The 13782-nt window shown below is 36.4% G+C and overlaps 1 protein-coding gene across 2 annotated transcripts in view; it reads left to right on the top strand.

Moving 5' to 3' along the window:
* The window catches only part of RASA2 (RAS p21 protein activator 2), a 113309-nt gene that overhangs the window by 32690 nt on the left and 66837 nt on the right, over nucleotides 1–13782 (top strand). For both annotated transcript variants that reach the window (XM_049867536.1, XM_049867535.1), the window contains exons 4-5: nucleotides 1603–1697; nucleotides 13635–13711. In XM_049867536.1, the coding sequence (XP_049723493.1) occupies nucleotides 1603–1697; nucleotides 13635–13711 (172 nt within the window). The remainder of the gene's footprint in view (nucleotides 1–1602; nucleotides 1698–13634; nucleotides 13712–13782) is intronic.

The raw sequence follows: 13782 nt of genomic DNA, 5'->3' as shown, positions 1-13782 counted from the left end.
TACCTTAAAATTTACCAGGGCTTTGAACCAGTTTAGTCATGGCCAGTGAAGTGTGACTGGAAGAGAACCGAATGTTTACAATTTGGGTGCTCCGAACGGTAACCGGAATGGGAAAAATTATGGGTCAAAGCCCTAGAGTGGGAGACACTGGAAAGAGGCATAGTGAGCCCTTTGAGGAGCTTGATGCATGAGATTGGATTATTGGCAGGATGGTGGAGAGCAACAGACATTCAAAGCGGCATGATTAGCCTCCATCTTTGAGCTGGGCATGAAGCTGTTTCCGACTCTGCTCAGAATCTGGTAGGTAAGAGATATGGTTGCTAAGCAGCAGGTATGCTGTCCTTGTTTTCTAAGAGGGAGATTAGGTTTCTGGCAGGGCTTCCATTCCGGTTCACCCAAATTTTAAAAATTCGGCTCTGTTCCAGTGTCACTTCCTTGGCCATGACTGAACTGGGAAGAATCAATTCAAAGCCCTGAAATTTACCCTTTTAAAGTGTACAGTGCAGTGGTTTTTAGCGTGTTCTCAAAGTTTGCAACCATCACCACTAACTCCAGAATAAATTTTTAAATACACTTTTTCTGTGCTTGTTTTCATGTCATGCCTTTCTTTCCATTTGATAGACAGAAGCTAACATATGTTGACAGAAAAATTTCTTCACATTTTCAGATGTTGAACTAAAAGACCAAGATATGTCATAAGTGATGAAAGGATATGAAGTATAATTAGGGTACTTAAAATGAAAATTCTTACTTGATAAAATGAAAGGAAGTGAACTGTTTTTGACTTTAGAATATATCCTTCGTTGAAGCTTTGTGTACAGCCTCAGAATAAATTGTCAGCCGTATACAAAACTATGCCTACTTCTTAAAACTTGAATTGAGGAAGGAAATGCTTTGTACAGCAACATGGCAAATACTTCATTATAATAACATTTTTGCATCTTCCTCTCATACTACTTTGTTCATTGCGTTGTATTTTTTTCTGAGGTATAAACTCTTTAGGGAACTGGTTTGATTTTTTTATGTATTGAAGCAACATAGTCATTCGGTGTTTGCATTGTTTTGGTAAAAGAAAATTTTTAATAATTGCTTAAATCTCAATTTTCAAATCAGTATTCAGTGTATTTAATGATATATCATATTATTTTTCCTTTTCTCTTAATTGAAATTTATAAACACTTATTAAATGTAGATACGTCTGCTCACAATTTACCAGAACATATGATTATTCTATGATGTTAAGAATTGGTAGGATAAGTTTGCATTGCCCTCGTGATTAGTTTTTACATTGGCTGAACTCTAGGCAAAAACGCGAATCTGAGTAAATAATAAAACTGCAGTTTTCTGTAAATACAACTGAGTTTTTATCTAGTCTCCTGATTCAAAATGACCAGAGGAGTGTCTGCCAAGAGGCAAAGGGAATTGAAGCACTTTTCATTCTTTAGAATACAGAAAAATACTTTATAAAAGTGGATTTTTCTTTTATATCATTAGGTACAAATCATTTAATAATATTTTTACAAAGTATCGTATATAATAGTGCAGATGAGTTTTAGGATTAAACAGTATGTTTTCTCATATTGTTTTACTTATTTCCTGCAGGAAAAGTAGCCATCAAAAAAGAAGACTTGTGTAACCATAGTGGTAAAGAAACTTGGTTTTCATTACAGCCTGTTGACTCCAATTCAGAAGTGCAGGTAAATATTAAAGTTTAAATAATGCAAGAGGTTTTCACACACAGGAAAAACAAACATTATAGTAGATCATGTAGATAGAACTTATACCTCATTTTAAATTCTGGCACCAAATTTTTGGGTGATATAGACCTTTGGGTAATAAAGAGTTGGAAGGAATTGGCTTTGTCATATTGATTCAAAAGTAGTGCACGTGTGTGTGTAAGTTTGGGGAGGTTATTATTTTTTTTCCTGACTTAGTTCTTCTGTTTGAGTTACAGTAGCATATTACTATCTTTTTTTTAACGGAGAAAAAGTTTGAAGGGAAAAAATATGTTTTACTAACGCTGAGGAGAATCCTAGAAGTCTGTGATTTCATCCATTTTTATCCAAATGCTTTGTTTACTCTCTAATAAACTAGACTTGGGAAAATGTTATGCATTCAGGCCATGGCCAAGCCCACCATTGCCAAGGCTTTATGCCCACGTCTACCCCTTCCTGTTATTCACTTGTCTTTTTATTTGAAAGGGTATCATTACTGTTCTTAAGGCTCTTCTTTCTTCTTGCCAAAATAAGAGGCCTTTTTCAGATTCTTTATGTGAGTGAAGAAGTATGTTTAACCATGCAGCTGAACTCTGTTTGCTTCTGGAAAGTCTCGAGTCTTAGAAATTGCCATTTCTATCTAAAGGGAATCTTTTTCTTCAACTCTATTTATTTATAAAGTATGGTAAGCATTGTGAAACCATTTCCCAAGGGCAGAGCTGCAAGCAGGATTTTTCCTCTCTAAAAGAAGTTACAATTTGCCACAGTGACTCAAACAGAAGTTTATGGCAAGAAAAAAGTACTGCCCACACACCCACAGATAACTTGCACATAAAGTGCTTGGTTCTCCATTTCCTCATAACCTCTCAAGCATTCTGTTTGATTAAATTCTTAAAAAATTAAGTGTCTGTGTACTAAACCCCCTTCTTAAATACAAAGTACATGTGAAACTTGTCCTGTTTTATCTGTTTTACTCTTTTTATTGTCCTTTTTTTTCTTCATTTGACTATAGCTGTTATTCAGACCCCAATTATACAGTATTGTAAATGATCCAGGTGAAAGTTAGTGCGATGAATTGGAAAGGGTTTTAAACTGGAAGTTAGAAAATTTAGGTCCTAATTTTCTTATGTGGTTACTTTCATGACCTTGAATTTCATTCCTGTGAAATGGGAATAAAAGTTGCCATGTTTGACTGACTCGTATGTGTGAGAATTAAGTGAAGTATCTCTAAGAGTACTCGTTGTTGTTGTTAGCTGCCAAAGAGTTGGCCCTTGAATCGTGGTGACCCCATGTACAATGAAACAAAATGCTGCCCAGTCCAATGTCATGATTGGTTGTGGATCAGACCATGGTGATACACAGGGTTTTCATTTGCTGGTTTTTGGAAGTAGATCATGGGGCCTTTCTTTGTAGTCCATCTTAGTCTGGAAGCACCACTGAAATCTGCTCGTCGTCGTAGCAATACTCAGCTTCCCTGATAGACAGGTGGCGACTACAGTGAGGTGCTTTGGCCCGGAATCCAAACCAGGTCTGTAGAAGTCAAGAATTTTACCACTGAACCACCACTGCCTTTCGCTCCGATTACTTTGAAAGCTGTTAATTGCTATACAAACATAAAGTAGTATTATCTGTTTACCATTTCCCTACAATGGCTTTACCAGCAAGGTAGACAAGAAAGTTTTAAACTACCAGTTTTTATTTTTAATAGCTTTAACAAATGGCAAGATAAGAAAAGACTGAAATTTTAGTCTGAAATGAAATTTGAGGATTATTTAAAGATTTAGTTTAAGCCCATTCTTCTTATGACTAGTGTAAATTTACTAAATAATGTCAGGGCTCCAGATCTCAAAAAATAGAAATCTGCATAGGATACTCTTTATAATTTGTGGAGATGGTACTAGTGTCAGTACTGGGTCATAGGCTTTTATCTGATGATGCATATATAAACGTGTCAGAATTGACTGGACGGCAACAGGTTTGGAAACCCTGGTGGTGTAGTGGTTAAGAGCTGTGGCTGCTAACCAAAAGGTTAGCAGTTCAAATCCACCAGGCACTCCTTGGAAACCCTATGGGGCAGTTCTACTCTGTCCTGTAGGGTCTCTATGAGTCGAAATCAACTTGAGAGCAACAGGCTTGGTTTTTTGTTTATATAAAACTCATCTGAAAAACGTGAAGATTCTGGAAGGAGCATTTACGTATTAAATATAATATCGAAATTTTTTATTAGCTGGGAATTATGTTCATGGCCATGAATTATTAACCTTTCCAACCCTTTTATCGTAAATGATATTTAATTAGTAAGAGCTACCCACTATTTAAAAATAATTTTGGAAGAAAGATCACTTTAGGGGGTGGGAGTGATGCTTAACAGTTTTCATGTTAATAGGGTACCGTTAAGAATATTGTTATCTGGCCCCAAAACTTACCTAGGAAAACTAACTAAATTAACTTCGTGAGTCTAGAAAAGGTAGAGGAGCAGCCCATACTACCCCATGATTTATGAAAACCCTACCTTGCTAATAAATTTTTTTCACCTGCATAAATCTTAGAAACTTTAACAAAAATATCATGGCAAATAAGACCAGTTGATGGAGCGCTAGGAAAAAGCTACAAGAGAAATTTTAAGTTTAGCAGGAAGATTAAACTTAGTTGTAATAGTATATACAAAGCATAGCACTAAATGCTTAATATACATTATCTCATTTAATCTTCAAAATAAATATAGTGATGTCGGCATTATAATCTCCATTTTGTAAATAAGGAAAATGAGATTCGTGGAGGTTAAATAATTTGTCCAAAGTCACAGTACTCTACTTAGTGATAGAGCCATGATTCGGACAGAAATTTGTCTGATGCTAGAGCTCCTAACCACAGTGCTTTATTCCCTTTCGCTCCTCTGTCCTATCACTCTTAAAGGTTCTCGAAAGAGATTAGGAGGCTCACTTAGTGAACACCTGAGTGTAAAGAACAGAAACCCACACAGATTAGCTCAAAGGAAAAAAGGCATTAGAAAGTTCCCAGGGAGCTTCTTCGAATACCATTACAGCAACCCCAACATGGCCAATTTAAGTTGTCAGGCATTTGTGGAAGAGCTGCATCTTAAGAGGAGGTTAGGTTTTTAAGATAGCAAGCCAGGTGCAGTTCTCACCAAGTCAGAACTATTTTTGAAAAGACTTTTAATTTCTCATAAAGCGTACAAAAGTATGGGTTTGTTTGGTTTCGGTTGGCAGCTGCACAAAATAGTTGACTAGCATTAGTGGCCATGGTGAATGAAAAAGATTTTATCTTCAAACTGTAGACTCTCACTTAGTGCAGTAGTAGATGCTCATACTGCAAGGGGCACATGGCAGCTGAGACCCACTGATTCATTTCTCCCCACTGATACGCTCACTGTGCTCTTTGGGTGTAAGTGCTTACTATTTAAAGTTTTTTTTCCCCCTTTCATTTTGCTAGTGTTTTTTCTCTCTCTTCTCCTCTCCTTTTACAGTGTATATGGTTACATTCATCTAACTCAAATGATGAGAGTTCAGTGTAGTCTTTTTGTATGTCAGATGAGAATATATGTCTGTCCCTTCTGCTTCTCTATAAATCCACTCTGATCTCTTGTCTCCTTCTGCACATCAGCTTTTGCGTTGGCAGCTTAAAAATGTGCCGCACCAGCCTTTGAGCCCTCATGACTATACAGCCCCTCACTCTTGATCTGACTCATTTCTGTGCCACAATTTAGAAGGAGAATTTGGCCATACTTGGGTCAGTCATCCATGCCAGCCCTCATTGTTGGAGGATAAAATCACTGTAGAGCAGTCAAGTTTGGGGTTTTGTTCCCTAAGAAAGGGGCTTGGGTAGAGGAAATAACAGACATCTCAACTTCAGAGAAAGATTGTTTGATTTCCTAGTTCTGCCACTAATTGGCATTTGGACGCAAAATAGTTGCTAACTTATTGTTGCTTGAGGAACTTTATTGGGGAAATAAGAACTTCATATACAGGATTCCCTTTGAAGTTCTATGACTATATACAGAAACGTAAGTTAGTCCTCAAATAAAAAGATCCCCAAAAGTAGTAAGATAGGTTTTATACCAAAACACTTGGAACGTTGCTAAGAACTCTACCCTCCCTTCTTGAATTGTCTCACCTGCCTTATTAGTGCTGCTAATCATGTTAGTAATTACTTTCAGTTTCCTTCTGAGAAGGTTAAAGAATTATTAGTAATATTTCCTGAGTGCACTTTCAGCTTTTTTTAATTTTGCTTGATTCTTCCTTTTGCAGTTTTACTTTCTGGGTTGAACCATTTTTTTCTCAACCCACTCTAATCTGTCTTCCAGTCCCACAGAGGGTCAGAAGGAGAGTGCAGACAGCTCTCAGTGTCATGGCATTTGTATCACAAAGTATAATGGACATTTGTAGTCTTTTTGATCTTTTAACAGCTTTCGGTACTGTCGAGCATGTCCTCCTTTTATTCTCTTCCTTAGCTTCTGTTCTTAGTTATCATCCTACTTAACTTTGTATTCTTTCTCCATAGCCTTTGCTCCCCTGTAGGTGAAACTAATAAGGTTTGTGCTGGTGTCTCTTCCTATAAATCTTTTGGCTTCAGTGATCTGTAGTTATGCTTTTAGCTGCTTGATCCTTGAATTCATAAGAAACTTTTAAGTATTTTCCTTTCTTTATTTCTTAGGGGCTATGATAAAGAACATGACTGTAACAGATTTCTCCTTATAGAATAAAAAGATTGAATACAAAGTGTGCTTTAAGAGTGATCCATAAGACTGAGTAAGCAAAGTCTCCCATATTCTCCATATGCTTTCATTAATTAAGGTTGTTTGTCTCACACAACTTGTACAAGCAGTAAATCCAGATATACTGTCAGCCGTGGTCTTTTGATGCAATTACTTAGTAAGTCCTTGCCAACAAGCTTGTCTTGAATTTCTGGATCATGCTATAAATTATTGATTGCTTTATAGTCTCCCCCACACCCTTTTGGTAATACGGCCTCTGCCTTATACCTTACTATGGTCTCTGCATTTAAAAAAATGCAGTGATTATAGTTAGTAATACATACATCTGTTTTGTTTTAACATGCCTGATTAAGACATAATGAATGCAAAGGCATAATTCATTATTGCAGGTTGATTTAAGAAAAAAACTTTATTTGTAAAATTAAAATAAGAAAAAAGTGAACCGTTCTAGATAACATTAAGTCTTTATGGAGGAAAACAAATCTATCCATAAATAATTGACATTAATATATGAGATATTAAATAAAACCCTTATTTTGTTTTGCATCTAACTGGGCAATTGTGTCCAAAATGATTTACAGAAAATCATTACTAAATATAAAAATACCTGTCAGAAATCCAGAAGTTGGGATTTTTTCCTCACATGAAGAAAAATTTTCACTAGTTAAAACAGTGTACTGAGTTTCTTTATGTGGAAATGATTGTTGAAATTTTAATATTTCATTATAAAAAAGGAAACATTTTTTAGACTTCAGAGGTTTTTAATTGCATGCATTGTTTTGCCAAAATACCTATATTCATCTAAATATCACAAACTGTGTGCAGAAATGCACACATCCGTATGATACCAAGAATATGCTAAAATAAAATTGAAATAATCACAGCTATTTCTGTGTGAAATTTTTATAAATGTTATTGAAACAAAGTTAGCATATAAAATATGAAACCCTCAGACAGTACCAGAGTAATATTAAGCTCCTGAATATGCTCCTTAATATAAACTGGCGTGGTACAGTTACATATATCAGCTTAACAGAGCCAATTCTATTGAAAAGACTTGGTTTATTTTTAATTAATTAAAAGTATAGAGTACACACCTAAAACACAATCAAATTTTAAAAAAAAGGTGTGTACAGTACCAGATATCTGAACTTCCAATGTTTTCTGGCATATATGATGGATATACTGTTTGTCATTGAACTTCTCTAAGTTAAGAAAGCAGATATTGGCCAAATGACATTTCATGTTTATCATCAAACATAGTAGTTTCTTGTCGGTGTCTTATTGTTGCTTCTTCATAGGTAATGTCTGTGTTTTCTCTAGCTGCTGTGGGGATTTTCTTTTTATCTTCTTTTCTCAGCAATTTTAGTGTGATATGTTTAGGTGTGGCTGTCTTTGTTCTACTTGAGTGCTTCTAGGGGTTCTTGAATCTGTGGTTTCATTTCTTTGATCAGTTTCTGAGAATTCCAGGCTGTTATCTCTTCATCTTTTTTTTTTTTTTTTTCCTTCCTGCCCTGTTCTTTCTTTCTCCTCTCTCCTGGCTCTCCAGTTACATGACATTTAGACCATTTCACTATGTCTCATACATGCTTTATGTTCTGTCTGTGCTGCACTGGATATTTTCTACTGACTAATCTCCCATTTCACCAATCTTTTTTTCAGCTGTGTCTAATCTGCTGTTAAATACATCCACTAAATTCTTCATTTTGGTTATTTTGTTTTTTAGTGTAAAATTTTTCATTTGATTTTATACTTTCCAGTTCTCTGCTGGATTTGCTCTTTTCTTCTCTATCATTAAAAAAATTTTAAAAACAACAATTTTAACCTCTCAGTTATCTTTAATATCTGAATCTCCTCTAAATCTGTTGCTTTTGCAATTTTTTTTCTTTTGATTTTTGATGATTTGGTTTTCTGGCATGCCTAGTAATTTTTTTATTGAATGCTGGACATTGTATATGAAGTATTTTCAAGATAATTTGAGGCTCTGGATGGAAATTTTTATTACTTCAGAGATGATTTGCTTCTGGCAGGCAGTTAGGCTAGAGACAGATCACTTTAATCCAGTCAGGGATTTAGCCTATTTCCAGTTCATCCTTATTCTTCAGGTGTCCTTCAGAGGTTCCGGCCAAAAGCCTGAGTGCTTTCCATGGCCACTCTACCTTGTGGGCCTGAACTCCAGTTTTTTTGTCTGCCCAGCACCACAAGACTGTGGAAAGCTTTCATTAAGCTTCTCATCCTCTCGTGGCACTGCTTAGGGTATGGAGTCCCATTTAAAACGTTTTTTTTAGACTACTCCACCAGCAATTTCTGTTTACATCTCATTGTCAAGAACTGTATTGTAGGGCTATTCCTACCTACCATCCCGGGCTTCAAAGGCAGTTAGGATATGTAATGTTTTGCTGGATTCTAAACTGCCCCCTCCAAAAAAAAAAAAAAAATGTTTTGCTGCAGTATAAATCTGTAAAATGATGACAGGTATAAGTAGAAGTGAACTTTTGTGTAAAAAATAGTCAGGAATATTAAATATCTTTTTCAAAATATGTACGGATTTCAGTTTCTGATACTGTGGCAGCTTCAAAAACTTGTTAATTTTTCTTTACTAAAAAGCAAGGTGCGTTAGTTAGAATAAACTTCTATGCTTACGTGTGTGTATGTGTTAGTGTATTTTTATAAATTAGCATCATATTATACACCCTATTTTGTAACTTGTTTCTTTTGCCAAGTATCATGTACATATTTCCATGTTAAAGTATGCAGTGAGGTAGTGTTCTACAGTTTGGAAATTATCACTTCCTTTATTTAACTTATAATGCCTTTTAATTTTAGTGTTCCACCCTAATACCATATGTCTTGTGTTTACCTGTTCTTTCCCTACTCTTTTCTTCACTAAGTTAATACACAGTTACGTTTGTTGTTGACTAATACCAAAGGAATGTTTTGTTTAACCGTCAGTGGGAGTAATGAACATATTAGGTAGGCTCTGACTCAGTGATAATGATTCCTAGAAGAATCTCACTGATTTTTTTTCCCCTAGCTCTGGCTTTTTTTTTTTTTTAGCTCTAAATAAAATCATTGTACTTTTTTCTACTCTGTTTTAATGTTTTTTTATAGTTTTAGAAATAGAGTAGGTCCTAGTCTTTTCCTCAGAGACAGTTGGGAGTACCTTTTTAGCACAGTTTCTACCATAAAATGCATGCATGTTAAAATAGTAAAACTGCCTTGAGATGCAAATTCGGATTCAGTTGACTAGATTCCCTCACTAGCCGGATGAGAGAAACGTGCTGGCTTGGCAGCAAGCATGATTCAAAATTCTAGTCAAGTAATACTACAAATTACTACATATCATAGACCTTCAGAGTCACTCTTGAATAGTAGTAAGGGTTGTGAATACAGGCATAAAAGACCAAAAACTCCTTTGCTGTAGAGTTGTTTCTGACTCATGGAGTTGGCAAGGAGCAGCGGGTGGGTTTGAACTGATGACCTTTTGGTTAGCAGCTGAGCTCTTAACCACTGTGCCACCAGCTTCTGTTCCACACCAGTGCAATAAAGCGAGTATCTCCGTAAAGTGAGTCACGTGAATTTTTTGGTTTCCCAGTGCATTTAAAAGCTATGTTTACACTATACTATACTAACCATAATCTGAGCCTTCAGTGAGTCATCTCATCTTTTTGCTGGTGGACTGTCTTGCCTCGATGTTGATGGCTGCTGACTGATGAGGGTGGTTGTTGCTGAAGGTTGAAGTGGCTGTGACAGTTTCTTAAAATAAGACAAAAATGAAGTTTACCGTATCAATCAACATTTCCTTTTACTAAAGATGTCTCTGTAGCATGTGATGCTGTTTGACAACATTTTACCCACAGAAGAACTTCTTTCAAAACTGGAATCAGTCTCCTCAAACCCTGCCACTGCTTTATCAACTAAATTTATGGAATATTCTAAATCCTTTGTTGTCATTCCAACAATGTTCACAGCATCTTTACCAGGAGTAGATTCCGTCTCAAGAAACCACTTCCTTTGCTTATCCATAAGAAGAACTTGTCATCTGTTAAAAAGTTTTATCGTGAGATTGTAGCAGTTCAGTCATCTTCAGGCTCCACTTCCAATTATAAGTTATCTTGCTATTTCCCTACATCTGCAGTTATTTCCTCCCCTAAAGTCTTAAACCCCGCAAAGTCATCCATGAGTCTTAGAATCAGGTTCTTCCAAACTCCTGTTAATGTTGATATTTTGACCTCCTCCCATGAATTGTGAATGTTCTTAATGGCATCTAGAATGGCGGATCCTTTCCAGAAGGTTTTCAATTTATTTTGCCCAGATCCATCAGAGAAGTCACTATCTATGACAGCTATAACCTTACAAAATGTATCTTTTAAATAATAAGACTTGAAAGTTGAAACTACTTCTTGATCCATGGGCTGCAGAACGGATGTGTGTTAGCAGGCCTGAAAACATTAATCTCCTCGTACATCTCCATCAGAGCTGTTGAGTAACCAGGTACATTGTCAACGAGCAGTAATATTTTGAAAAGAATCCTCTTTTCTGAGCGCTAGGTCTCAACAGTGGGCTTAAGATACTCAGTAAACTATGTTGTGAATAGATGTGCTGTCATCCAGGCTTTCTTGTTCCCTTTATAGAGCACAGGCAGAGTAGATTTAGCATAATCCTTAAGGGCCCTAGGATTTTCAGAGTGGGAAATGAGCATTGGCTTCACCTTAAAGTCACCAGCTGCATTAGCCGCCAACAAGAGAGTCAGCCTGTGCTTTGAAGCTTTGAAGGCAGGCGTTGACTTCTCCTCTCTGGCTGTGAAAGTCCTCGGTGGCATCTTCTTCGAGTACAAGGCTGTTAGGTCTCTGATGAAGATCCATTGTGTGGTGTGGCCGCCTTCGTCACTTACCTTAGCTAGAGCTTCTGGATCACTTCCTGCAGCTCTACATGAGTGCTTGCTGCCTCACCCTGCACTTCTATGTTGTGGAGATGGCTTCTTTCCTTAAACCTCGTGAACCAGCCTCTGCAGCTTCCTCACCAACTCAGCCTTCATAGAATTGAAAAGCGTTAGGGCCTTGCTCTGGATTAGCCATTGGCTTAAGGGAATGTTGTGGCCGTTTTGATCTTCTATCTAGACCATTAAAACTTTCTCCCTGTGAACAATGAGACTGTTTCACTTTCTTACCATTCATGTGTTCGTTGGAGTAGAACTTTTAATTTTCTTCAAGAACTTTCTCTTTGCGTTTACAACTTGCCTAACTGGTTGGTGCAAGAGGCCTAGCTTTTGGCCTGTCTTGGTTTTCGACATACCTTTCTCACTAAATTAAGCATTTCTAACTTTTGATTTAAAGTGAGATGTGCAACTCTTCCTTTCACTTGAATGCTTAGAGACCATTGTAGGGTTATTAATTGGCCTAATTTCAATATTGTCATGCCTCAGGGAATAAGGAGGCCCGAGGAGAGGAGGAGAGATGGGGAACTGCCAGTCGGTGGAACAGTCAAAACACGCAGAGCGTTTATCAATTAAGTTCGCAGTCTCATGTGGGTGCAGTTTTTGGTGCCCCAAAATAATTTCAGGAGTAACGTCAAAGGCAGCTGATCACAGATCACCATAACAGACATGATAATAATGAACAAGTTTGAAATATTGCGAGAATTACCAAAATGTGATACAGAGACACGAAGTGAGCGTATGCCCTTGGAAAAATGGCGCCGATAGACTTGCTCAAAGCAGGGTTGCCACAAACCTTCAATTTGTAAAAAAACAATATATACAAAGTGCAATAAAACAAGGTATACTTGTATTAAATACAGGAATAACGAAACGAAAGACCTATTTTATAAATTACGATTTTATAAATACCCGTCCTTAGATTTTTAGTGGAATATTTGCTTAATTTAGTTTCTGCTCCACCTTACTGCTAATTTTACGACTACTGATGGTCTTTGTTGCTTCAGAACTTAACCTTCTCATGCAGACATTTGTGTCAAGATCTGTCAGTATTTGTTGTTTGTCACTTACTAACCACCTGCTCCTGAGCTGTGTAGCTAGTTAGTGGACCTCAGATTCACTCCAGTCTAGCAAATTTCCATAAAGTAGTGAGGCTGGTGAAGGTCAGGTTTCTGTGAAAGAGTGTCTGAGAAGAGTTGTTTCAAAGAGGAGCAGTGACTAGATAATGAACTTTCTTACCACTCTCTGATGAAACATTCATGTCATCAGCCCCTAGATATCACACCCCTGAAATCTCCACATGGTGGCGTGGGAATTTGTCTTATCAGCTGGGTGGAGGTAATCCAGCAGTGATTTCTTTTTTTTTTTTTTTTTAATTAACTTTTATTGAGCTTCAAGTGAACGTTTACAAATCAAGTCAGCCTGTCACATATCAGCAGTGATTCTTAATCGGTTTAGAATTCCTCGTCACCAGTGACAGGGTAGAAATATCAGGCTTTGAGTTATTTTGTTCGTAAGGCTTTGTTTCTTGACAAGTTGATAGTTAGAATTCCTTTAAAAATATACTACTGAATTTTCAAAAATTCTTTAATTATTGACTGAGAAAATACTCCCTTATTTTTAGTATCATATCTTTTCATTAATGCTCTTGGGCAAATATTGTTATCTTTTATTTCTTCTCTCCCCAGCTAGACTGGAAGCTTCTTGGAAGCAGTGACTGTGTGTTACCTACCTGTAGATTCCTCCCCACCCCTGCAGTGCCTCCTGAAACATAATAAATCTGTGTTTTCTGAAATGAAGTATTGACAAGTCAAGTCTTACTGGCTTTTTAGTTTTGTTGTTTTAGAATTGTGTTCTTTGTCTTCTGATGATATTGCCTCTGTCATTTTTGCTGGTTTACCTTCTTTGGAAAAGGCACTCTGCGTTTTATAATTTGATTTATTTTAAATTTTCCTAAGACATAAGTATCTTTCTTTTTAATCCTTGATAATTAAGACATAAATATTTGTTGAAGTGGGCATGAAATTCTTAGATTTAATACCCTCTTTGATACAATCATTTGATTGCTTCTTATCGTTCAGCATTTGATCTGTGTTGTTGGTTTTTAGTCATTTAGCAAATATTTAGTGTGGGCAAAGCCATGTGCTAGGGGTCAGTAGATAACTAAATATTATGGTTACCATGTGAAAAAAATTAATATTTTGTCAGTAAAATAGACCACTCAGTTTATAATTTTTTGTCATTATAGGGTAAAGTTCACCTTGAATTAAAACTGAATGAACTGATAACAGACAATGGAACTGTGTGCCAGCAGCTTGTTGTACAGTAAGCATACTTCTTTTACCAAAATCAACTAGTAAGATCCTCCATTTTTTATCTTTTGCATCTTAAACCAA

The sequence above is a fragment of the Elephas maximus genome, chromosome 23 (assembly GCF_024166365.1).
Source record: "Elephas maximus indicus isolate mEleMax1 chromosome 23, mEleMax1 primary haplotype, whole genome shotgun sequence".
In the NCBI taxonomy this organism is placed as follows: Eukaryota; Metazoa; Chordata; class Mammalia; order Proboscidea; family Elephantidae; genus Elephas; species Elephas maximus.
This window is presented reverse-complemented; position numbering and strand designations above follow the sequence as displayed.